The 24,876-nt window shown below is 38.9% G+C and overlaps 2 protein-coding genes across 7 annotated transcripts; both read left to right on the top strand.

Moving 5' to 3' along the window:
- Positions 1–549: 549 nt before the first annotated feature.
- LOC149027904 (protein EMSY-LIKE 3-like) lies at positions 550–16,946 on the top strand. 6 transcript variants are annotated; one of them, XM_089166938.1, is made up of 10 exons: positions 553–876; positions 1,530–1,732; positions 1,982–2,091; positions 2,278–2,470; positions 10,931–11,134; positions 15,957–16,028; positions 16,150–16,207; positions 16,304–16,398; positions 16,483–16,552; positions 16,697–16,945. In XM_089166938.1, the coding sequence occupies exons 1-9, from the start codon at positions 849–851 to the stop codon at positions 16,501–16,503; spliced, it is 984 nt and encodes a 327-aa protein (XP_089023064.1). In that variant the 5' UTR covers positions 553–848; the 3' UTR covers positions 16,504–16,552; positions 16,697–16,945. The 6 variants fall into 6 exon arrangements, with proteins under 6 accessions (XP_089023085.1, XP_089023049.1, XP_089023077.1 ...); XM_089166923.1 differs by having other exon boundaries at positions 551–876; positions 16,304–16,435; positions 16,525–16,946; XM_089166951.1 differs by having other exon boundaries at positions 552–682; positions 16,304–16,435; positions 16,525–16,946.
- Positions 16,947–21,971: 5,025 nt separating this feature from the next.
- Positions 21,972–24,303, top strand: LOC149027903 (cation/calcium exchanger 1-like). The gene is given in 2 exon segments (XM_089147534.1): positions 21,972–24,136; positions 24,138–24,303. Coding segments are annotated over 2 exon segments (1,833 nt in total). The 5' UTR covers positions 21,972–22,339; the 3' UTR covers positions 24,174–24,303.
- The last annotated feature ends 573 nt before the right edge of the window (positions 24,304–24,876 follow it).

The raw sequence follows: 24,876 nt of genomic DNA, 5'->3' as shown, positions 1-24,876 counted from the left end.
AAGTGTAACAAAATAAAAAACATAAAGGACAAAATCCAAGCGTTAGTAAGTCTTTGTGTTGGTCCATTAATTACAGGTGGTGTGGTAATTGCTGTAGCTTCTACAAACAAAATACTCGATGGGTATAACACTTGGTAAGACTAATGCCGAATAAAAATGAGGCAAAAAGTTTAAATTTGCCTCTGAGAATAAAACCTTACTTTATATTTAAATTATACATATAAACAGTTATCCTCTCATTGTATTGATCACTCTATGAGAGAATTTTCTTGATTTTTTTGATAGCATTGTATGGTTTCTTTTTTGGTAAATCTATGCCATTAGGTAAACAAAATATTATTTTCAAAACCCAACGGGTGGGTTTAGTGGGTGAAACCATTGGATCAAAATTCATAAATAAGGAGTAGCAAATTATTTTTCAACCGTTTGAACTTATACACTAACAAGTATAAATCTATATTATTCTACCAACCTGCATTAATCTATGTACGGGCTTGGCTGTAATTACGCCTGACTATCTCGGGCGCAGACGCACCACCGCAGCGCACCACCGGGTGGCGTTTACAAAATTTATTTTTTAACAATAATTAAATTATTGCTGCGTAATCCGAAGTGTAAGGAGGCTGAAATCTCGGAGAGCGGACACGAGAGAATATTCAGGGAGCATCTTTCGGTGCTTCAGGTCTCTACTCTATCCCATTCCCGCCATAAATTACCGGTTAAAATTCACCGGTTTTGTTGCGGGTGAAGTATTTCTGCAAGCTGGTTGTGAGTTTTGAATGCTTTTTCACAAGGACATGCTTCGTCCATGACTGTCTTCCGTGCATTCTTCGGGTACTGTTTCGTCTATGGACTTTACCAAGTTAGATAGCAGCGGTGTGTGTCTCTTCCTCCTTCGCCCTTTCCTACTTCTTATACTGTTTGATGGTCTTTTATGAGTTGAGCTCTGGTTTGTGAGTTTGGGTTTCTTCAATTGGACGATTTGATTTAGGGCTTGGTATTCAAGTTCTTCGGGTATTAGGGTATGAAAAAACTGCTGGTTTAGTTGAACCAATTACGGGTTTTGGGACTTCGAGGGCGAGGAAATTGAATCCAAAAGGATTTTATTTCTTCCTTATGGATTTATCTGGTTTTCGTTACTTGGGTTTTGTACTTTTCTTACGGTTCTCGTTGAAATCTTCGAGAAGTTTGTCATGTAGCTTCAGTGGACATAAATTTTCACTGATACCACACTCACACTCAGCTACTGACTTTCAGCAGGATGCAACTGGTTTTTTTCTTCCTTATCATGTAACCCGATCTAGCAATATAGTCGCATCTCCTACTTATGTTCAAGCTGTAATGCTGTTGTACAGTTTACTGTTTTTACATTTTCGTTGGGAATTTTGCTTGTATCTTTGATATTGGCTCTGAATCTCATTCAATCAGAGCTCAACGAAGTCTTTTCTCAACTTGCCAACCTTTCAGTTTCTTGAAGAATTTCTGTAAAATAGACTGCCAGTATGACACTTATGTTGATTCACTGACAGGAACTGATGAAGATCTCCCAACACAAAATTTCCGCAGGAATACTCCAGAGGTACGCTTCTCTATGACGGGGAGGGTCCCCTCTGTAGTAGGTTCGCGAGGAATGGGTGCAGCTGACATGGAATATCAAATTCATTGCATAGAGACCGAAGCATATAGTGCTATACTGAAAGCTTTCAATGCTCAGTCTGATTCCCTCTCCTGGGTATGTCCCAGATTTGTTGGCAGTTCGTTAGCAGCTAACTAGTTATCCTGTTTTCTGGGTGTACTGATAGTCTACCATAGTTTTTATCTCTTTAATTTAAGGGATTTGGACTAGCTTTTCTGTATTATGTGTGTCTCTTTGTCATTTGTATCATGTTCAAGTAATATGCATAAAGTAGTGTACTGTGATTCTCATTGTGTATTGGACGTTATCACAACGGCCAAATAATTATATAGGTTTTCTTTTCAGGATAAAGAAGGGCTTATGACTGAGCTAAGGAAGGAACTTAATGTTTCAGACCTGGAACACAGAGAACTCCTTTTGAAAGTTGATTTAGATGATTCGATCAGGATGATAAGGTGTTTATTTTTTTTTTCTTTTAATTTTTTGTTTCACTAAGTTTAATTTACCCATTATCTTCGGCGCAATCATCCCATCACATAGATTGTGAATCCAGTATCTAAACAGTTTACCACTTTCTTCTTTTTATTCGTTTGATGAATGTGTCTACTTGTTTGACTGACCTTTCATTGCATCTGATACAGAGAAAGGCGTAAGGGCACTGCTGGTGAGAAAGGGTTACTTCGTAACAAAAGGAATTCCTCTGGATTGAATCCTAATTCAGTGTCTCATGCTTCCCACAAAAGATTGAAGACTTCACATGTTACTATATCCCCATCCCCAAAATACATACAGAATCCTCAACCTTCACCTGCAGCTATCCCTTCATCAGTGGCAGTAAGTATCAAACGTCTGTAAAATATATTTTCAAACTATGTTATTTTATCCTCATGATGTCTTTAGGTTTTATGCATGTGTCAACTGGTGCTAAGTTATGCATCTGCATACAAGAAGCATCTGAATGTAAAACTTATATATGATTATAACTCTTTAATTAGCATGGTTGTCATGTGTCTACACATTTTAAGTCATTGTTTTGGGGGCCTGGACACAAGGTGACACCAGCAAGGTGCCCACCTTGATGACGAACCTGACTGGATGCCTGGGTGACGTTGACAACTTTGATAATTAACTTCAAAAATTAAGGCTTATAGTAAGCACACCAATTGAGTCTTTCCTTTGTTTTTTGACAGTGTGAGGATTTTCTTGTTTGGTTCAATTGTTTTGGTTATTTATTAGATATGGTCATGATGTGTGATCTATTATTATTTGGTTTTCTAATTTTATTTGAAGTTAGGTAATTCACTTATGCTTGCTGTAAGACTAAAAAAATATTCATGATCATAAGTTAAATGGAATTTTTATTTTTGGAGCACTTGAACATTGGGTTTCTTAGGTGATCTTCCTTTAGCAGTTCTTATTGTTTTTGTTGTTTGAGTGATATTTATTGTTGGCGTCTGTTCTATAGTCTAATTTTCACTTTGTTCACTATCTTACCTGGGTCACTACTTTGTAATTCCCCTTTTCTGTTTGCAAACTCCAACTCTTGTTCCAATTTCTACCTCAGACTTTCTAATTTTTGCTCCAAGGCAGGAACTCTGTGCTGTGGTTCTCTGTCTCAGAGTGACATCCATCTAATAATTGAATTTTGGAGCATAGGGACCCGGATAATATGGATACAACATCCAGGTGATTGTATGTGGATTCAATGAACATAATAATTAACGTTATGGTAATCTATTTCTTTTGTGGTGGAGGGCTCGTTAGTGTTGCACGGGAGGAAAATGAACCACATTTTCTATTTTCTTGTTTTGGGGTGTTGGGAGGGGGGGGGGGGGCACACAAGAATCCTATACATGCTGACAGCCGTGCAGGTTTCAAACACAATTAAGTAAAACCAATCTTTTTGACATGCTTAACAATGGGGAATTAAACCACATATAAAGAGAGCTAAAAGGCTCCTAAGAATGAAGACTAACTCTTTAACTAGTAATTTATTAAATAAGGATAATAATTGGGAAACCAAATACTGTTATTAACTTACTTCTAAAATAAACAGAGTAAATGAACTAAAAGGGTATTATTTCCCAAATGACATAAATTCCCAAAATCCTGATCATAGTTGTCAAGGTGTTGCCAAGGCACCACTTAGGTGTCTAGGTTGATAAATAGGGGCCAAGGAGGTTGTCGCGTTATTGTAGGGCGTCTTGCACTAGTTTAATTAACGTCGAACCAAAATCTGGCATTTACTTATGCCAAATATCATGTAAGTAACTATTTATATATTTAATACTTCACTTAAGATATTATCCTTAGATAAGAATATGCACCCTATTTTAATCCACTAAAAATAGTTCCCAATTTTTTTTTTTAGAAGATTAAAGTTCAACACCCCCCCCCCCCAAAAAAAAAAAGGAAAGAAAAAAGAAAAAAAAAAAAAAAAGAAAAGAAAAGAAAAGAAAAAGGTATGGTGTATTTATGTTAGAAAAGAAAGGGGGAAGGGGTATGCACACTTAAATCGCCATACTCACCTTGACATAGTGTTAGTGAATGCCTTCTTGACTAAATGGTTCAACTGCCCTAGACACCTTGGATTGCCTCAGTGCTTAATGACTATGATACTGATAGATTTAAAAGCTCAAGCTCAAATTGGATTCCATTCATTCCCATTTTGATACCAATTTGGGTCAGTCCAATGTAGGTTATTTGCATAATTTACCCCAATGTTGATAAAAGTTACCGACAGGCTTTGTGAAATGTAAGAGTTGGCATCATTTGATTGGAATCCATAAATGTTGACTTCATTTTTTTTGGGGGGGGGGATAATTTGGTGATTTCATTATCAACGAGTTGGCATCATTTGATTGGAATCCATAAATATTGACTTCATTCTTTTTTCTTTTTTTCTTTTTTTTTTTTTTTGGGGGGGGGGGGGAGGGGGATGGGCCGGTGCCTTAATGGAAATATCTGATCGTGGGGTTTCACAATTAAAATCGGGCTGTCAATCAATTCTTTGATTGCAACCTTGATCAAACTGTTCTTCAACATGTGGAGGCATATCCTGCTCCTCTTGACCTTAGGAATTATTAGGTAATGGCACAATCAAAATGGTGGACCCAACTTGGTACTGAAACTGACATCCAAATATGGTGATAATGATGTTACAAAAAGCTAGTTTGCCAACTAAGTCACTAGTGGTAGACCCACCACTTTAGCTTGATCATTATCTTTGGTGACTGCCTCTGGTCTGCTTTCTATACATTGTGTAATGTTTAACACCTTATCATAAAAGCAATTATCATATTGGCAAGCTCTTGATGACCTGCCCTCACACCTCTGATGTGCCTTTTGTAGATTGTATAACGTTTGACACCTTATCATAAAAGCTATCATTGTTAATGGCAAGTTCTTGACTGCCTATCATCAAATCAAGGAGCCTTGTGCACAAACATTACTTGATATAAATGAAAACATAAAGGTTTAAAGCCAACTAATACATCAAACATGTTCAATTGTTCTCAATTTCACATTACGATATTGGTGTACTTATAAGTTAACCCATGACAGTACAAGAATAAAATCAATGACTAAGCAGAAACTTCGAACAATAAAATTAACAACAGGAAAATAATTTAATTTCCATGGAAGTGTAGATCAAGCAAAGATTTTCAACATATATTTAATCCACATCCAAACACCTGGTATAGAACATAGTTTTTGGAAAAGAAATTTGGGAACAACTCTCACTTTGCTTCAAGATTGGCTTTAAAATCAGTAGATCCTTGTTTTAATTGTGAGCTAAATAGCTTGTTGATGCAGCCTAGGTAGAGAGCTGGCCAAGTTTCCAGCAAAAAATCCTCCAAAACTCCAAAACCAACAAAGGGGGAAGGAGTGTCGAGACAGGTTGAGATCAAGTCGAGATTGAGGTATCTCAACTCATCTCGACAAGATGAGGTATTTATGAGGGCTGGGTTAAATTGAGATCTAATTGAACTAAGCTCAAACCGAGATCTCAACTTGACCGAGATATAGAATATTTTTGAATTAGCATCAGATCTTGTCTCAAGGTCTCAAAAAGAACGAGATCTTGGTGAGATCTCACAAGACCTTGAATGATGGTGTTTACATAGACTGAAATCAGCACTACTAATCAAACAAGGAAAGTGAAGAATCAACTCTGACTCGTAGTTGTCACTTGTCACAGCATCTAGGCATCAACTGGGGAGATAAAAACCAAGGCAACACCAGCTAGGCAATGGGGTGGCTGAAATCAACACTCCTAATCAAACTAGGGAAGTGAGAAGTCAACTCCTACTTGGTTATCATGGTGCCTAGGTATCAGTTGTTTTTTTTTTTTTTTTTTTGGGGGGGGGGGGGGGGGGTGTTTATTAAAACCAAGGTGATGTAGGTGTGTCACCTGAGCTACCAAGCAGCGCTGGATGCCTCCAAAAATTGGATCTCATTTCAGGGAGTCTACTGCTGCATGCCTGCCCTTCTTCCTGCAGTTGTAATACATCCCACTATGTGGATCTTTATCGTGTTAAGTTTGATCAGCTAGAGATTCCTAGCCTTGATAAGATGGACAAATCAAGAGGTCAATTCAGGGGTTTGGGGATGTCTTTTCCAGAATTCCATTAATTAGAAGAAAATGAAAAAAGAGAAGACGACCATACTATCCATATAAGGTAGAGTTCTTTATGTATCCTAAGTTGCATTTTTGACAGCATCAAACTCCATTGGTTTTTCAGTATCTTTTAAAACATAGCTGAAAGCAATGACATTTGTATTCTTCTCTATGCAAATGTGGATGAAAGATTTCAATTTTGAAGGTCTCTGGTTGCCCTGCACCTTTCCAACAATTGAGAAGAGTTCTATCCAGAAATTTTGAAAAAAGTTGATGTCAAACAGGCAAAAATCTAGATGTCTACTAGAATGGTACATAAACATGAATTAAAAGGCCTAACTAGACCATCCGCTTTTTACTCATCTAAAAATAAAAAACCTCAACTTTAGGGAATTGCAAAAAAGGGACCCCCAGAAGGAAACATTAACTGCCAAAATTGAGAATTGGAATATTAAAAAAAAAAGCAATTAAAATCATCATTAACCCTGCTGCTAACTATCTTGCCTTTTCCTTGAGGTTTGAGCATTGGTCTGGTGACAATTAGCAGAGTTGTTACTCTCCCCCTCACAATGTATATCTAAACTGATAAATAAAGCAGAATAAATAAGGAGAATTAGCCTGTGCTGGAAAATAAGGACTCATAACTCAAGGAAATTAAAGTAGATATTCATGATCCATATGTGGTATGGATCTTGGAGGTGAACTGCTGTTGTGGGTTTAGAAGAATAAGAAGGGTCAATGGAAAACTCATTCACACACACCTAGAGGAGCTTCACAACCTAAAATTTAAGACTCAAAACCTTGCAACTGAGTCCACTCTGTGGTTACAATGAACAAATACACAATAATCCTTTTGTAGAAATAGAAAATTTTCTAAATTAAAGCTGAAATAGAAAATTAGCAGACAAAATTAGTACTTAAAAGCAAGGAAAACTACCAAAATACTCAACGTAATCTACCCAAATTAATTATTAAAATGAATAAAATATTGCATCCTAATTAACTGTTGTACCAGCCTTTGCCAGACCAGAAAACAGGCTTAGGACCAAACCTTTTGTGTGAGTCCCAAATTGGATCATATTGATCCAGCCAGGCTGTGAGGTACTGCATCAATGTGTACCCCCATGGTACATAGGGGACATGTACCATTTGCTACCTTTAGGAACCCATACAATGTTAACTGGTCTAAAGCATTTCTTTATCTTGGGCCTTCCTAAGTTTGTTGACAAATGTTTTCTAGGCTATTACTGGTCAAATTCATGCATGGCTTGAGTTCTTGTTACACAGTACAAGTCTCCTGATTAACTGATTGGTGGTTTGATTTCCTATTACATATTATAGATCTCTGCTGATCAACTCATAGATCTGAACACCATCCATAGCTTTTGAGGGGAACACAAACTCCTGTAGAAAGTTGCGAGTCTAGTGCTTAATCTCTCATAAGTGTAATGGGTTAATAGCCAATCCTTTTGGTTATGCTCTGACAAAAATGGAGAATGTATTGAGTATTTGTTAGGCCTTTAAGACTTTTAATAAAAAGGATGTGCTTCTTAGCTTTCTTTTTTGGATCCTCTTCTCAAGTTGAGCACTAGATTTATGAAGGGTGCAACATAGAGGTATGTTGCAGAAGCCTTCTCACATTGGTTGGACATTTTTTTAGAGTTTTTTACTGGTGGCTCCCTTAAGTAGGGGTGAAACTGAAGGCACCTCCCTTAAGTGCCAAATATTACTAGTGGCTCACCCTTTTATTACTGTTTACTCACACTTAAGAGAGTTACTTAAAATCCTGTTAAGTCCCAAAACAAAATGATTAAATTGCCCTCCAATATCAATTTACTTAACTACCCTCCCATACCCAAACCATGGGTGGGTGAAGGGATTTCCCCTTCACCTGTCTTCTTCCTAAATGTTGCCGGAAACCACCCACCACCGCTGGAAACCACTACACCCCCCCCTTGCCAGCTACCACCGTTCCCACCTTCCGCTCTTGCCAGAAAATATGAAGAGAATGATGCTCGAAACAGGGGGAATTTCATTCTGGAGCCAGTTGTCCAACCTCTTCTGGTTGCTGCACTCAGAACCAAACCCATGGCGACATAAGGGTTAATCAATTGTTAGTTTTGGATATTCAAGTTCAATGAATCAGGCCCTCCGGGCACTCGTAAAGCTGCCCCCATAGAGAGGCGTTTGCCCTGTAGCCTTGAGGAACTTTACAAGGGTATTTCAAAGAAGATGAAGATTTCTAGAAGATCACTGATACAAGTGGGTGAGTTTCCATGTTCTTTAACTTTTCCCATCTCTATGTTTTGCTTATGGGCTTTTGTCTGTGTGGTGGACACTTGATAGCAATTAATCCATTTGTTCTTACCCTTGAAGGGCAAATTTCAGTTCCAACCCCAGTGTATCCTCTCCTCCTAAATTCTAGGTTAAAGTAAGTGATTTTGAGTTCACACCTGCAACTAATCAAACTCATTCTTCCATTAATATACATTGGGTTTCAAGATTTCCTAATTTCTTCTTCTAATCCAATATTTTTTGTAATCATTTACTCTGAAACAATAATAAATTGGGTGAATCAGGGTTGAATTTTTGAAATTTGGGAATTGCAATTTTTTATTCTGTCACTACTGCTGCGTAGCTTTTCTTGTGGATTCTTGCCCGGTTCCGTTCTTTGGCCTGTTTGCGTTGCATAGAGCTTAATCTGGAGGTGATTGTGAATCGTTAATGTTGAAGGTATGGGTTGTTTTTTATTATATTGAGAGGATTAGCAAGGGAGTGGAAGAAGATGGGTGAAGGTGGTGGGTGAATTCTGGTAGGGAGAAAGTGAGGGTAATGGTGGTTTCCGGCAAGGTTTAGGAAGAAGATGGTAACCTAAGGGTTGGGTATGGAGGGTAGTTTAGTAGATTGATATTAGAGTGTGTTTTAGTCATTTTATTTTGGGACTTAACAAAATCTAGGTAACTTTGTTACATGAGTGTAATCGGTAATAAAAGGGTGAACCACCAATAATATTTGGCACTTAAGAGAGGTGCCTTCAGTTTCACCCCCACTTAAGGGAGTCACCAGTAAAAAACTCTTTTTTTCTTTTATAAAAGAAAATAAAGAAAGAAATAGTGGCAGCGGATAGACAATGAGAAGCAACAGAACCACTGTAGTAGCTGCCAGAAGAAAAATAGGAAAAATGAAGCAAAAAGACATGGAATAAGCAGCAGTGGATGAACTGAAAAGGTGGGAGGAGGGGGTGGAATGGAGTACCTGGACTTCATTGTCACCATTTTAAACTTCATCCTCCATATTGGCATTGAGCTGTGGAGACTGACTCCAGATTATGGGGTTTAATACCTGTCTATAGATGCTTTCCAAAAGTCTTATATGCTTATTTTTTGCATACGATGAAAACCCAAAGAAAAAATTCAACAAAAGTCAATTTTTTCAGTTGTAGGTTGTAAACAATCAAAAGATCTGTAACAAATACTAGATAGAGAGAAGAAGAAAGAGAGATTGAGGGAGAAGAAGAGAGACTAATTGGAGAACACGGCTGGGGATAGAATCTGTGTGTTCTACCGTACCAGCAAGCACATATTTATAATAAACTAAAAATAGAATCACAAAAGGAAACTCAAATATAACTCTTTGACTCTTACCTAATTAAGCCTAAAGCACACTTACATTAGGACCTAAACCAGAAAACCAATAAGGAAGCCACATTTGGGGGACTCCCCCTATCGTGTTACATCATATTGTCTCTTATTATCACTAACACTTCCCCTCAAGCTGGAGCATACACAAAGAAAGCTCTAGCTTGGATAGATAAGAATAAACATGATACATCATAGTGTCTCTCATTATCTCTATACACTTTCCTTCAAGCTGGAGCATACACAAAGAAAGCTCCTGCTTGGATAGATAAGAATAAACATGAAAGGCAACACCAGTCTGGAATCGTTTAGCAATCAGACACCAACTAGCTCAGATCATGCACCGCAATCAAGTAAATCCATGTCTTTCCACTACCCAAAAAAAAAGGGTGGAATAGGGAACCACGAGTGAAATACCTAGAAAAGAGGAAAAACAAAAGGAAAGAAAATCGGTAATAAGAAAACCAGCAAGGAGTGGCCATGAGATGTGTTGAGATCAAGTTGTCGTCTTGACTTGATCTCAATCGAAATGGCATTTTTATAACTAAGGCTTGATCGAACTAGATCTTGATTCAACCTAGATCTCAGCTGAGATACCATACTTTCCCATTTTGCAAGAGATCTTATCTCGAGGTCTCAACAAACTGAGGTATCCTGCGAGATCTCGTGAGTTCTCGAATCATGTTTTGTACCATAGGGTACTTATATTTAAATTTTGCCCACTTTTAGTTTCGCCCTGGGTTTACTACCCCTTTGTTGAAAAGGTCAAGGCGAGTCCTTGTATCTGTAACTATTTTCAGACACATAAGGGGTGGATCTGATTTCTTGATACCTGAAATATTTACTCAAGTCTTTGATCCTGGTCATAAAGCTGCTTGCTTTTCATATTTTGAGGAACTCCTTATTCTCATGAAATTTTAATTTATTGTGAGTTCTTTGTCCCTTTAAATTTTAAATTAATTACTGCATTGGAATTCTATGATATTTGGACATTGCAAATTCATGATGCAATGAAGTTTCCACTTTCCTGCTCAGTCACATTTCAGGGACAGTCAAAGGGGTGGTGAAACAGTTGTCTTTTCTGCTCAAGGAAAATCTGGGAAGTCCATGAAATCTGCTTCCCATGTCAGACAAGCTCCAAATGCAGGCAAAGGAAAGGTTCCAGTAACTCATGGAACAGATATCAAGAAAAGATCAGATACAATTGAGATTCGTGCAACAGATAAGCTTATTCACGAGGTTTGGTGATGGTTGTTGTCGGGTTTTAAATTTCTTGCAGATTAAATATTTTGCAACCTGTCATGGAGTTTGAATATTTGATAATTTATGTGTGTGCAAGTGATGTCAAAGGCTAGGTAAGCTATATGATTCTGCAAGTTCCAAATATTGACACTCCGTGCTGTCTTTTTCATGAGTTATAGGCTTCTACATTGAGTAATATATATTTCCCGAGTAGGATTAGCCTTTTAATAGAGAGAATAAGAGGGGATGAAACAGTCCAAAACAAGTGCTTGAGGCACCCTGCGCAACATGGTCAAGTGGCCGAGTCTCTTTCTCTCTCTCTCTCTCTCTCTCCTTCTTCTTCTTTTCTTTTTTTTTTTTTTGGGGGGGGAAGGCATGGCCGGTGCTGGAGGTTCCCACTGCTGTGGGGTCCCAGTAGGGCCATATTTACGCAACCTTACCATGAGCCAAGTTCCACACTTTTGGTCAACCCATAGATGACAGATAAAACCTAGTATAAAGGGTGTATAGGAAGGACACGGCTTCCACCACTGTGGGGTCTGGGAAAGGTCGTAATCTACACAATATTGATCATAACTTTGTCTTCCGTTCTCTCAGCTCTAATCTCCTTATTGTAGGCCTGTCATCAGGGTGCTTTCAAGTTTCAACCACATCCTCGCCTTCATGGGGAACAACTTGACTGTTGAAAAGTTGAGTGACAAGCTCCACCTCTTTGTCACCATAATCTATTGTGATCTCAGCCTTGGCTTCATTGATTTCTGATGTAGCCGATGAGGACCAACAAACCCAAGATCTGAGATGAGCAGCAGTGTTATTAAGTTTCAAGAGCTTTTGATCACTTGATTCAATTGCGGCTTAGGGTTTTAGGGTCACATGTCTAGGATTTTGAAGATCTGAACCTTTGGTATTCTGTTTCAGATTTAGTACTTTAGGGTTAGGGTTTGGTAAGTTAGGGCACCAAGGTTTTGGGGTTTTAAGGAGGTGAAAAGGGATGAAGTTGAGTGTGTTGCTTCTTTTTCTTTTTTTTCTTTTTTTGGGTGGGTGGTGGGGGTTGTGCAATGCAAGGAGAGGGAATTCTAATGGAGGGTTAAAGAGATATGAATGTTACAGTTATGGGGGAATGGGAGGGCCGAATGGTGTAGGTGATGAAGAAACAGTAGTTTTAATTCAGGGGAAGATGAGTGGAGCAAAGCTTACTTGTTACTTACCAAGTCTGGTAGGGCTGGGATGGAGATGGACTGATGTAGACAGACCAACAGCTCTGCCGAAGGAGAAATCCCTTAGGTTGAAATGCTTGCTGCACACCTTGATCTACTTTCATTAATTGTATTCTCAAATTTGTGTTTGGTTACAAGCATAGCTATCTATTTATAGCCTTAACAATGATTCCTAACAGTACTCAGTATCCAATCAGATTTCAAATAGGACCTTTACTTCTAATCTTAAAAGATTCCTTATCTCAAACTTGACTGACTCAAATAATAATTAAAAGCAGAATTGAACTGCCAACAAACTCCTAACCACAAATATGCCCAGAAGGGCTTGAGTAGGATTGCTAAAATTACCAAACTACTGGAAGCTAACTGTGCTTTTTATGCTACTGGGCAGCAAGCCTAGGACTTCCTTTGGGCTTTGGAACTCCTCATGGGGTAGGTCTGGTGACCTACATCAATTTTAGCTTTCTTCTCCACTGGTTTGCTGCATTGATCTAGGACAGCTGAAGTTTGTCCAGTCAGGGTGTCACTCCTTTCCACACTATCATCGATTTGCCCTATCTATTGAATTGATATCAATTCTGCTTTGGGGGACAGTTGCTGCCCCTAGTAGGATTAGGATCTTCTAGTGTGGATAGATCATCTGGATGCAAATCTTTATTGCTGCCATGTCAAGCTGGTTCGCAGCCTTGCATTCAGCAGTTATTGACTGCAACATTGCAGACAGCTTTACGTTTTCTGTAGCCTGATCGGCTAGCAAGTTCTCGAGTAGTGCCACTAATTCTGCCTAGGATTTTGCCATGCTCTGAAGCCACTCTTATGTATCCTTCGTTGAAGAGGTGATGTAGCCTCAAATGAATGAGTGCCAGTTTTTCAAGACCTTTCGAAGACCAACCTTAGCTTAAAGTTTCAATAAAGGTTTGGAACCATGGCCAAAGGTTTCTAGGGTTTGGCTGGTCAGAATGGGCTGAAGCGTGGAGGGAAATGGATGATGATGTGGGGATATGATCCTTCAAGTTTGGTTGGGTTTGGATGGCTAAATTGGAAGATATGGGATTTTTAGTTTTCAGGGTTTTAGTAAGTTCAAAAAATTCAAAGGGGAAAAAAAAAAAATGGGAAGGGGGATGGGATATGCTGGCTGCCATTTACTTGAGTGAAGGCTAAATCCACAGCAGTAGAGGAGTCCCCTCTTGGCTTCACAAGAGATCCTAATCTCATGCACTTGGAGGTTCCTTACCAGCAAAGCAAACATAATCCTAAGCTTGAAAGCTGAATCTTAAACTATTACATGCATAGGGGCTTACGATTGCATTCTTAGTTGTACCTGAATAGAGAATTGAGTTGAAATATAACTCTAATAACAAGTACTAGCATAACAAGGATTATTTTATTAATGTGTCTCAGGTCTGGATACAGACTAATTAATTGAAGTGTATCAGGTCCCTAATAGGGTCTATCTAACTAGTATGTGTCACTTAAATAGACCTGACTTTTTAAACCAAATAATTAAGCTATTTTCGTACTTGGCCTAGACATTAATCTTTGAGCCCATAAATGAGGTCCTTGACCACATAAATATATGAAACAAGGCCCAACACTCATGTCCCTTAACCCTGTGTTGGTTTCAAAGAAAATATGCCAATTCAGTGTCAGATCTGCATTGAGATCTTACTGCCAGTTCTCCCAAGCTCTTAAACAGACCCAGCAGGGGTTAGGGTATTTGAGTGTCAAAATAAAAAAATAGTAATAATAAAAAGAGAGTGCAGGTGTTAGAAACGGGTGAGGGAGTTGTTTAGGGTCTGTAGTGGTCTGACTGGGGGCTTTAGGGGAGTGATGTGCAGGTTTTGGGAAGGTGCTGTCCTAATTAACTGAATTTTGATGGCTGGATGGTGAAGCGAGAATGGCAGAGGGGCTGGTCAAATGGTTTGATCTGAGATTCTGGGGGTGTGCTTCTGTTCGGGTGTATATACTGTAGTGGGGAAGTTTTCCTTAAAAGGCCTATTTAGATTCAGATGGTTAAAAACTAAGGAGTATAAGTTGCAGGTTTAGGGTTGTTAGGGTTAGTTAGGGTTAGTTAAGGTTTAATGGAGGTTAAATTTTAATGGTATTCTTGGGCAGCAAAGGGAATTGAGTGTGGGGGATGATGTACGGAAGCTGTTGGTTGATTTTTGGATGGGTTCTGATAGTAGATCTGAACTGTGGATGGGTTTTATACTCTAGGATTTCCAAAAATGAAAATAGTGAGGGGGAAAGAGGAGATGGCTAAGATCAGATCTCCTTGCTATAGGTCCCACAGTCAGATCTTGGATCAAGAGTTGCAAACACAAAAATTAACATCAGAGCAAGTACACTCACTATCTCCAAGAGAAGGCAGCAAGCCAAAACACAGCTTTGGAAAGAACATCAATTTATTAATGTAGTCTATTAGGGTATAGGTCTATCTGAATAGGCTGTTAACAGCTTATGAACTCGAAAAAGGTAGGAAAGAGAATAGGCTCGTTTTTCTTATTGGGGAAGGTTTCTGACAACAAACACAACCCAGTTGGCCTGAGAAATAACCCGACTGTTAGGGAGTCTGGAACAAGCTTTATTTCTAAAGGAAGTCTTACTTGCATATTAAAGAAGTTGTAAGACCTCATAGGCTTAAAATAAACTTACATATTTTCATGCTTGGCCTTTGTATCATTGTTTTGAACCCTTAGATGAAGCATATTACATCTCAATCTGATGCTTATTTTGGGGGAAAGAAATTAAGCCCAAATAGGTGCTGGATCTGCATCTCACTGATTGCTTTTGTTGCTAGTTTGTTGTCTATACATGGTTCTGATGACCTAACCTCAGCTGGGAAAAAAAATGTCTCACACATGCGCAGTGGATTTGGAAAGCAGGACATTTTGGTACATATGCTTAAGTGAACTTGGAATTGCATGGTACTGAGCAACTTTGAGCAAAATTTAGAATGCAATATTAGCCTGTTTAGCTGTTATTCCCCAACTCAGTCATTCCTTACCAAACCTAATGGTATCAGGGATTTGCAGTGGGTGATATGATCCCGGAGAAGGAATTTGGCAGTCTCATGTTGACTTGGATTCATGTTAGTCAAGTTATGGCCAGAGTTTCTGTCTTTAATGTCGTTCGTACTGATTTTCTGCTGCCTGAACTGGGGTTGACATTGTTCCTACCAATCCCACTTTTTTTGTGTGTCGTCATCTTCTCTTCTCTCTTTTTCTTTTTGGGGGTTGGGGGGGGGGGGGGGTTCACCTGGAGTTGTGGGTACTGGATTGAACTTTTAACTATTCCAGATTGACTTTCGCTTTTTCTTTGGAAGAACTTGTCGCCTGCATTTACATTTTTAGGGGAATCTTCATCGAAAAGTTCACTGCTTCATTACCATGCCTTAATATTAGTAAATTGGTACCATACAATCTAGGTGTTGCCTGTTTTTAATTTCAGTTCATAAATATTTATTCCTTCTCCCTTACTAGCAAGGCTGTTCCTCCAGGAAAAGAAACCTCAAATGTAGTTTTTTTCTTGTAACATCCTTTCATAAGATGTTTCATCCTTTCTTTTCTGCAACTATTTTTTGAGTCCTGTCTGCTTGGCAGGTTGAGAGAGTGATCTACGGAGGTGGAGAACCTGACCCACGTCAAGTGGAAATGGCTAAATTAATTCTCAGAGTACTTCTACTACTTTCCTGAACTGGCTTTATGACCTTAATGCTTCAAAAATCATATTCCAAGTGTCCCCATAACTTGAGTTTTAAATTGCTCTGGTTTTCAATTTTGGTTTTTGAATTAGGAGCATGAGAGAGCCATTGTTGAAGCACTTGACAAACTTGCTGACGTGTCAGATGGTGGTATGTCTTCTATTCATGTTTATTCTCCCCTTCTGAATTTTGTATTGTCATTGAAGCCCCTGCTTGAATAGAATAATAAAATACTTTAGTCCCCAGAGGATTCTCCTGATCGGTCACGACTTCGATACTCTCACAAGGAGCTTCAGAGGAATGGACAAAGAGTATCAACACATAGTGCTTTCTATGGGCAGGTGGATAGGCTGAACTATTTCTAGGATGATAGCTTTGGTAGGGAACACACTGACAGAGCTGCCATTCCTTTCATTGATGTGCAGGATGATGAAGCAACCCCTTAATGAGGCATTGATTATTTGTAGGTGGAAGGTGATGTAGATAATGACTTAGGTAACAACATGCTTTGTTTCCGGCAGCTGTGCAGTCTTATTGACAGATTTCCGATGCATCAACATATAAGATAACTTGGAATTGTAATTCTGTTTATATCTCCTTGTCTTTTGTTCTGCTTGCTGATGATAGTGATTGCTGTAGGTTTAAATACTTTACTCAATGCAAGTTGTTCCCCCAGGCATGTGGATTCTCAGTCTCGTGTTGTGTTTGCAAATTGCTCCTTTTGGGAAAAGAACGAGATAGCTCAATTAGGTGAGGTAATAGCTTGTTCTTTTCATTTTTCTACCCCAAGGTGAGGCACAAACTCATAGGTTCACTGGTCATCCTTGTCTATGGTGTTCTTCACGGGTAACTCATGACCGTCTGTCTTAGGCATGATGGTTTGTATTAGGGGGGGGGGTGGTGGCACCTTTCCCTAATACTCTAATTTGATCTTTCCATATCTTCTCCTCTCATTTGTCTTCTCCTCCTCTCTTTGATTCCTTCCTTCTCTTCTTTCTTGTTCTTTCCTCCTCTCCTTCCGCCTGTTTGAAATACATTCTATTCCCTAAGAAGTATAATTTGCTTTCATGTAGTTGCTCCATGGTCCAAACTAACCAAAAACACTCCAAAGAAGTCATTTATCCTGTTCCTTTGGTTTCTTTATTTAAGTCTGAGGAATTGGTTGCAATGGTAGATGAAGAGGTTGTCCTGGAGCTAATTTGGCCTTGTTGGACTGGGAACCAACTGAGATGGCTGGTATGAAGGGGGGAAACTGAAAACGTACTGGGTTTTCTCCAAAGTAGCTTTCTAGGTGGCATGGGTAGAGATTACTGACAGTTACTTCTATACGCTGTTATTGTATGCTTCTGTTGCAAAATCACCAGAAAGTCTAAAACCCGTAAAACTGTAGGAAACGTGAATGCATATTGAAGCTCTATGTTACCTGAAACTCTTTATGAGGGAACAGAGTTCCTTTCTACACATTTGGAGTTTATACTTTCAGAATAATCAACGAGTAACTTTGAATGATTTGAAGATAGTCGTTTAATCATGTTAACTTGCCGTTCTGTTTGGTCTGTAACCTAGGTGTTTGGCTGTGCCTGTTCTAATTTCCCTACTGCCTTTCACTGGAGGGCTTTGTTTGTGTGGCGCACTGTCTTTTTTCAGTTGTAATCATTTTTTATATAGGGATTGCATATAATGCTGGCAAGGGTAGAACTTCAATCTCTCTCCTCTCCACCGAGAAGTGAGTATCAATCATTCCACTAACCCTCCATTAGTATTTTCAGTTATAATGATGGTTTTAAGGTCCAAATTTTCACTGAATCAGTCTCGTCAATTTTGGATCTACATGTTCTCCACCTAGGTGGGCTGTTCTCTGCTCCCCACCTTCACAAAGATCCCAGATGTGGGGAAGAAAAAAGGGGTGGAGATAGAAGGACGGCCAGTTGAGTGGAGAACATCTGTGCGTGTTGATCTTGGATTATAACATGATCTTGTCAATCATTGAGCTTTCAAATCCCTTAAACGTCTAGTCGTTGTGATTGAAAAGTTAGCAGTCAGGACCCAAGCTGGCTAGTTGCTACCAGGTATCATTGAATATTGAAAACTTGGAATGAAAAAACCGCTGCTCGCAAACGTGTCCAAATCCTCCACAATTGCAGCCGCCCTGTCCTAGTTGAAGCCCAGAAGGGTCTTAATCTATGCTTCTCACTGCAATTATAGAGTTCCATCACTTCCATGTCTCTGGTTTATTATTGTCAGACTCTAACGTGGGGATGATGTTTACATCAGTCAGTCAATCTACTTATCTTGAACTTTGGAGTATTTGCTATGATTGGACACCCAAAACTTGGTGGCCAGAGGACCCGTGGTTCCTCCGTCTCTCTCGCCGGCTTGCCATTGTTGGGTAGTTGGGTGAATCAGCAGTCACTCTTTTGGAGACTTTTGGTGTGACAATGATTTCACATTTCCATTTTCTCTATATGATGTCGGTACCTCACTGTGAGGATAAACGGGGCGGAAGCTCATGAGCCACACTTTATTCTCAATGTGAAAGATCGATGTTCATCTTTTTGAGGTGGGTGGCTGTTTTCCTGAACCTTTAAACAATGACCTGAAGCTCTTTAGTGTCTGACCCAGAAGCCAGAAGCCAGAAACCAGGGTTATGCCATTTATGGGGCAGAATAATGGCCTTGCGACCTAGTGGGGTCAGTCTTGAGTTAGGAAATAATTCCTCCAAAGGTATGGGTAGGGCTGTCAGCTGTGTACATTGTGATCCTTCCTTCAAAACCAGATGTCACATCCTTTATTAGGTAAAAACTACTAGCAAGAGAGGAAAAAACAAGGAGCCTTGGGTGATGAAACTGATACCCTTTTGTTTCATTAATCCTCAACTTGTTTCTGAATTGATTATTCATTTGTTGGGAAGAAAATTATCAGCATTAATGCATTGTGGCATGTACTTGCTTAATAGGGTATGAAATGATCAATTCACCTCTGCAACAACATATGGGTGTTCAAGTCATTTTGCACCATACTGTATGTTAGTACCGATGATCACAAGGCATGACAGTGACATTTCTTTTTCCTTTGTTTTTGGTCTTCTGTTGGTATCTGGTGAAAGACCTTCCAGATGTGTATTAAATGAAGTATCAATGTATCATCAAACCTATGAGAAAGGCTCCAAAACAAAGAGACCCACAGAAGTGTAGAAAGCAAAAAGCAATTTCGGATGTATCTGGATCAGTAGGGTTCAGATTCCTATTCTCTGAAACACATGGTTGTCTGTCTCCTTTAAATTTGGTAAGGACCCAGTTTATTTTTCCAACTTCTCATTTTTTCCAGTATTTTACATGGCAATAACTTTCTCAAAGTAATCCACTCGCCATTTTTTCCCACAATTCGTTATCTGGATATAGCATTGAGGTCATCTGTGAATTAAAAGTGACAAGAAGAAAGAGAGAAAAAACAAAACAAGCCCATTTTCAATCAAGTGAGGAACTCCATGTCGCACCCAGATTAGCTCAGTAGCTGTAAATATAATTGAAGTGTCTCTGTTCATCGTAATAATTTGAAATTCAGCAAATTTTCTAACTAAGATGATTCTAGTCTCTCCAACTGTTACGAGAGATATAAGATTCACCCTTGAAGTGTTTCCATTCGCTATAAATTGTTGTAGTTAATCTGAACTTAGCCATTTAAGTGTGTGATTGCTAAAGTAGTTTAAATTCTTGTTTGTTATTATTTATACTCTTCACACAAAACCTTTAAAAAGAATTAAAGAGCGAATTGGATTTTTCATCAAGCATCATTCTTTATCTATATTATTGAAAGCTTAGAAATTTAGCCTTGGGTCACTTTCAGATGAGGCCAATCTATAATAATGAATTACTTGTTGCAAAATATTGATAGGTGTTTTGGCATTTTATGTGAGACATCAACTTCACTGATAAAAAGTGGAAGACAAGGCAAAAGAAGCATCTTCCATTGCATTATATTAATGCTTACAACAAGTATCAATTGACAATGAACTCAATTAATTTTGGGTAATAGATTCCTTGAATGCAGAAACCTTTCAATTCGATGAGTAATTGCTATTCTCTGGGTTAGGCACAACTTAATAAGGAAGCAGGGGAGGATATCTTTGGGGATCGAAAGGAGAGACATTTGTAAAATGACTATCTTAATTTGATTTGCCCTGTGGCCTACCCTACATGGTCTCTATGGCTTTATCTCATTTATGACCACACAAACAAAAGGAGAAAACTCAGAGAAGAAAAGAAACACCAAAAATAATCTCCACCCACTTTTTGGATCATTTACAAGTATTTCTGGGGGCAATAAGATAGGTGTCCAGTCTATTTCTTGGGTTAAATATTGACTTACCCATTAATTAATTTCATGAAGAAAAACGTAAAATGGGTTTATGCTTGATTAATAAGTGGCATCTTGTTAGTCACTTTTCTGCATCAATCTACTATTAGTTACCATCAGCTGGTGTTGGCACTTTGGAGGAATTTACCTACCCTTAGAATGTTAGTTCACATCGGGGCTACTCAAATCTGAAGGGGAACCAGACAGTTTTCTTTGGAATTCTCCTCCATCAAAGAGACAAAGACCCATCAGGTTCTGTGCTTATTCTAACCATATTAGCCTTTAGGAAAATGATGCATGGGTTCCTATAACCTTTAATGCTGTTGATTGTGTGTGGTGCTGGTGTTTTCATGCTGTAAATGTGGCATCAGCTAGCTCATCTACCATAGACCTGTAAACGGATTGGATTCGGCTCGGATACACTAGTATCTGAATCCAAATAGCAAAATCGCTATCTGAATCGAATCTGAATCCGGCAGATTTAGAGAAAGCATCCGAATTTGAATTCGGAACTTTATCGGATACCTGATAATCATCCGATCCAATAAACCATCCGATTATTGATTGGTGATTGTCATTTTTTTTTTCTTTTTTGACTTCTAATTTTGGATTACAGATTACCGGTTTACGAATCCGATTATTAGCCCATTTTTTTAGAGAAAAATATTTAATACTTTACTCTAACTGGATAATTTTCGATTTTTGATTACCGGTTTTTCAATCCGGTTATCATCCATTTTTCAAAGAAAAAAATGTTGAATATATTACTCTATCTGGATATTATCTAGTATGATAAGCAATTATCCGAATCCGAATCCGATTGCATAGCGGACAGATATAGATATTTTTTGGTATTAGAAAAATTCTAAAATACAGGCACCCTTAAACAAATATGAATACAAATTTTTAGGCGGATTTCGACAATCCATTTACAGGTCTAATATGCCATGATCACACGCTTTCAAGGGTGGAATCCAGATGGAAATCCGACTGAAAAATGTTGGAACTAACACCAAAGAAATGTAAATAAATACAGAAATCCTGAGTTGAGTCCTAGAGTGTTCAGACACCATGTGCTTGTAATTTCCTATTCGTCTGTCACTTGGTCTTATTCCTTAAGTTTGTATTTTAGCATTCGAAGGCTATTGTCCGGTTCTGAATGTCAAAATTCCATACATTTGTAATTCTATGAACTCTCTGGTAAAATTTGCGAGGCTATGTTGTTTAAGAGCATGAGAGTAAATTTCCTCTTTCTTAGGCTGCTAAAATTTACTTTCTTACAAATTGGAGAGTTTCTTCAGCTCTTCTTGAATTAGCTGCATTCTCATTAAGGATGGAAGAGAGAGTTAGACAGTATAGAGAACAAGTGGGGTATGCCACTTGTATCTCTGAAATGTGGCAGAACTGTACAAGGTACAGAGTGTAATGGCAATCTGTGCATCTTCTTCAGCGTGTGGATGTCTTGAAATCATTTCAGGAAGAAAAGCACTCTCCGGGGACATAACTTTCTATTCGAGTTCTGCTTTATAGCCGCAGCTGGGGCAAGGAAGATGCTGTTGATTAACCTCAGTTACATAACACTGAAAGGGAAGAAAATTTTCCTCTGAGCATTGATTTCCCCTTTTTTTTGGGTAAAGCTCTGAGAATTGATTTCTTACCTTATAATAGGGACCCATATCTCCGCATTGTTTTCTTACCTTATAATAGGGATTCATCTTTCTCTCTCACTAACACATACACAGGCAAGTTTTTCCTTAGTTCTCTTACCATTAAATTATATTGTGATCATTCACATAAATCCTTCCTTTAGATACTTAAAAGAAAACAACCTTCTGCGCTCATTCCACTCCAGCTGTGTTGAAAACCATGGCCTAAGCTTGTAGACCTCGACATCTCTAACACTTGCTTCTCCAATATCATCTGTGGATGGCAAATTTGCCCTCTCTATTCCACAGTAGGGAGTTCTATCTCTTCCTCAACATAACCTTTCTCTTTCTGCTTTCTTTATACCTGTTCACTATCCATTCTTATGCCTCCGGTCCTCAGTTCCTTGATCAGGCCAAACAATCCAGTAGCAACATTTCCTCACTCATGTTCCTATACCAAACTTATGATGATGGTTGCAGCAAACTACATAGGTACCATGACTACAAAGCTAAGTGCGCATACTTGAGGTCTGGTGAGGGATGTAAACCTGAAGGGTACATAGACTATCTCCAGCTCTTCTATTGCACTTGTGGTAGAGAGCCAGGATTTGGTTACACAGCCCTTGTCCTCTGGCTTGTGGTTCTATTCTACCTGTTGGGTAACACAGCAGCCAATTACTTCTGTTCTTCCCTAGAGGGATTGTCAACAGTCTTGAAGCTTTCTCCGACGATAGCTGGAGTCACTCTGCTTTCTCTAGGCAATGGTGCACCGGATGTCTTTGCCAGTATTGTCTCTTTCATGGGAAATGGAGCAGGAGCTGGTGAAGTTGGCCTTAACAGTGTCTTGGGTGGGGCTTTTTTCATATCTACCATTGTTGTTGGTATCATAAGCATTTTAATTGCTCCTCATCAGATCTCTATTGATAAGTCTAGCTTCATAAGAGATGTTACTTTTTTCCTTCTAGTTCTGTCTTCTCTCATTCTGATCCTGCTTGATGGAAAAATTGACATATGGGTTGCAATAGCTTTTGTTTCATTATACTTGGTATATGTGCTTGTTGTCTCAACCACACAATTGTGCAGGAAGAAAGAAAGAGAGATGGATTTATTTCCCAGTTCTCCTATATTGCCCGCTTCTATAAACTTATTTCCACAGGAAGCCGAAGGATGCAATGAAATGGGCTTGCCTTTACTGACTTGTACTGATGAAGAAAAGCTTAATTCAAATGAAAAAGGTGATCCTGAAGTTGGACATATGAATCAAAGAACAAGGTGGTCTAATCTTGGATCATCAACTTGTTATTACTTTCGCAGATTTCTGATAATTTTGGAGCTGCCTCTTTATTTACCTAGGAGATTGACAATTCCTGTGGTTTCCGAGGAACAATGGTCTAAGCCATTGGCAGTGATTTCTGTTACATTGGCACCAATTCTATTAGCGGCCCTTTGGAACTCTGAGAGGGAAAACATGAGCTCCAAAACATGCACAGTGATCTATGTTACTGGTGGGTTGGCAGGAATTACTTTTGGGGTTCTTGCATTTGTGACTACAGAGTGTTCTAACCCACCAAAGAGATGCTTACTTCCTTGGCTTGCAGGAGGATTTCTAATGAGTGTCACTTGGACTTACATCATAGCAGAAGAATTGGTTGCTTTGTTAATTTCAGTTGGCCATGTATTTGGGATAAACCCTTCCAGTTTAGGGCTAACTGTTCTTGCTTGGGGCAACTCCACTGGGGATCTAATTGCAAATGTTGCAATGGCAGTGAATGCTGGCTCAGATGGGGTGCAGGTCGCGATATCAGCCTGTTATGCAGGGCCTATCTTCAACACGTTAATGGGTTTGGGCTTGTCACTTGCTTTCTCTGCTTGGTATTCATACCCATCTCCCTTTGTCATCCCTGGAGACTCTTCTTTGTATGAGACTATTGGGTTTCTAATAACTGGCTTGCTCTGGGCTTTAGTGATCCTCCCAAAGAAAAATATGAGAATCGATAGGTCTTTGGGTGCAGGGCTGTTGGTCATATATCTATGCTTTATATCTCTTAGGTTGGCTAGGTTAACTGGGCTCCTTAAATAAACTTCATGGCTCTGCTTCCCCATTTGGTCTCTAGAAACTAGAGAGGTCCCATGTTCTACATTTTTTTCTCAAGAGTCTGTAATCTTCTTGTGTAGCCAGTATCAGTTACAGTAATATATTTCTGAGAGCAAAATGAACTGGACCTGTGAAGATGAATGTTCACTAATCTCATCAAGTTGTTGCTTTAATCCGAACCCAAAGCTGAAATCAAGTAAAAGACTCTTGCTTGCCACCAGAGATTAGAATAATGTAGGCTGATTCTTAAGGCACAAACTCGAGATCCATTGCTTAAAACACAAGGAAATCAAACAATTTTTTTTCTTCTAAAATAACAAGAAAGCACACTTTTGCCAGATGGTTAACTTAGCCTTTTCAATCTTCCAATATTATGTGGCTAAAGTAGATTGACGGTTAAGAGGTGTTGATCTTTGGTAACTGAACCAACCCTTGGGGATTTAGAAGATTAGGTTTCGCTACAAGGATTGACAGGATTCTCATCTCATTCTCGCTCTCTCTGTATAAGCACACATGTTATTTAGTTATTTATATAAAGCTTGAAGACCAGCAGACAGATGAGTGGCAGCCGCCATTGTTGAGTCAAACGAAAACATCTTCGCATCCAGTTTATCTTGCACTGAAATCTAGATAACTTGGGATGAACAGAGCTCTGAATTAATGCCATAATGAGGGGGTACCCCATCAATCAAAGCGATTTTTGTGTCCCCATATCGCCATAT

Source organism: Hakea prostrata, chromosome 1 (genome assembly GCF_041222555.1).
Source record: "Hakea prostrata isolate BN-2017 chromosome 1, UWA_Hpros_2, whole genome shotgun sequence".
Lineage (NCBI taxonomy): Eukaryota > Viridiplantae > Streptophyta > Magnoliopsida > Proteales > Proteaceae > Hakea > Hakea prostrata.
Note: the sequence above shows the minus strand (reverse complement) of the source record. Positions and strands in the feature narration are given on the sequence as shown.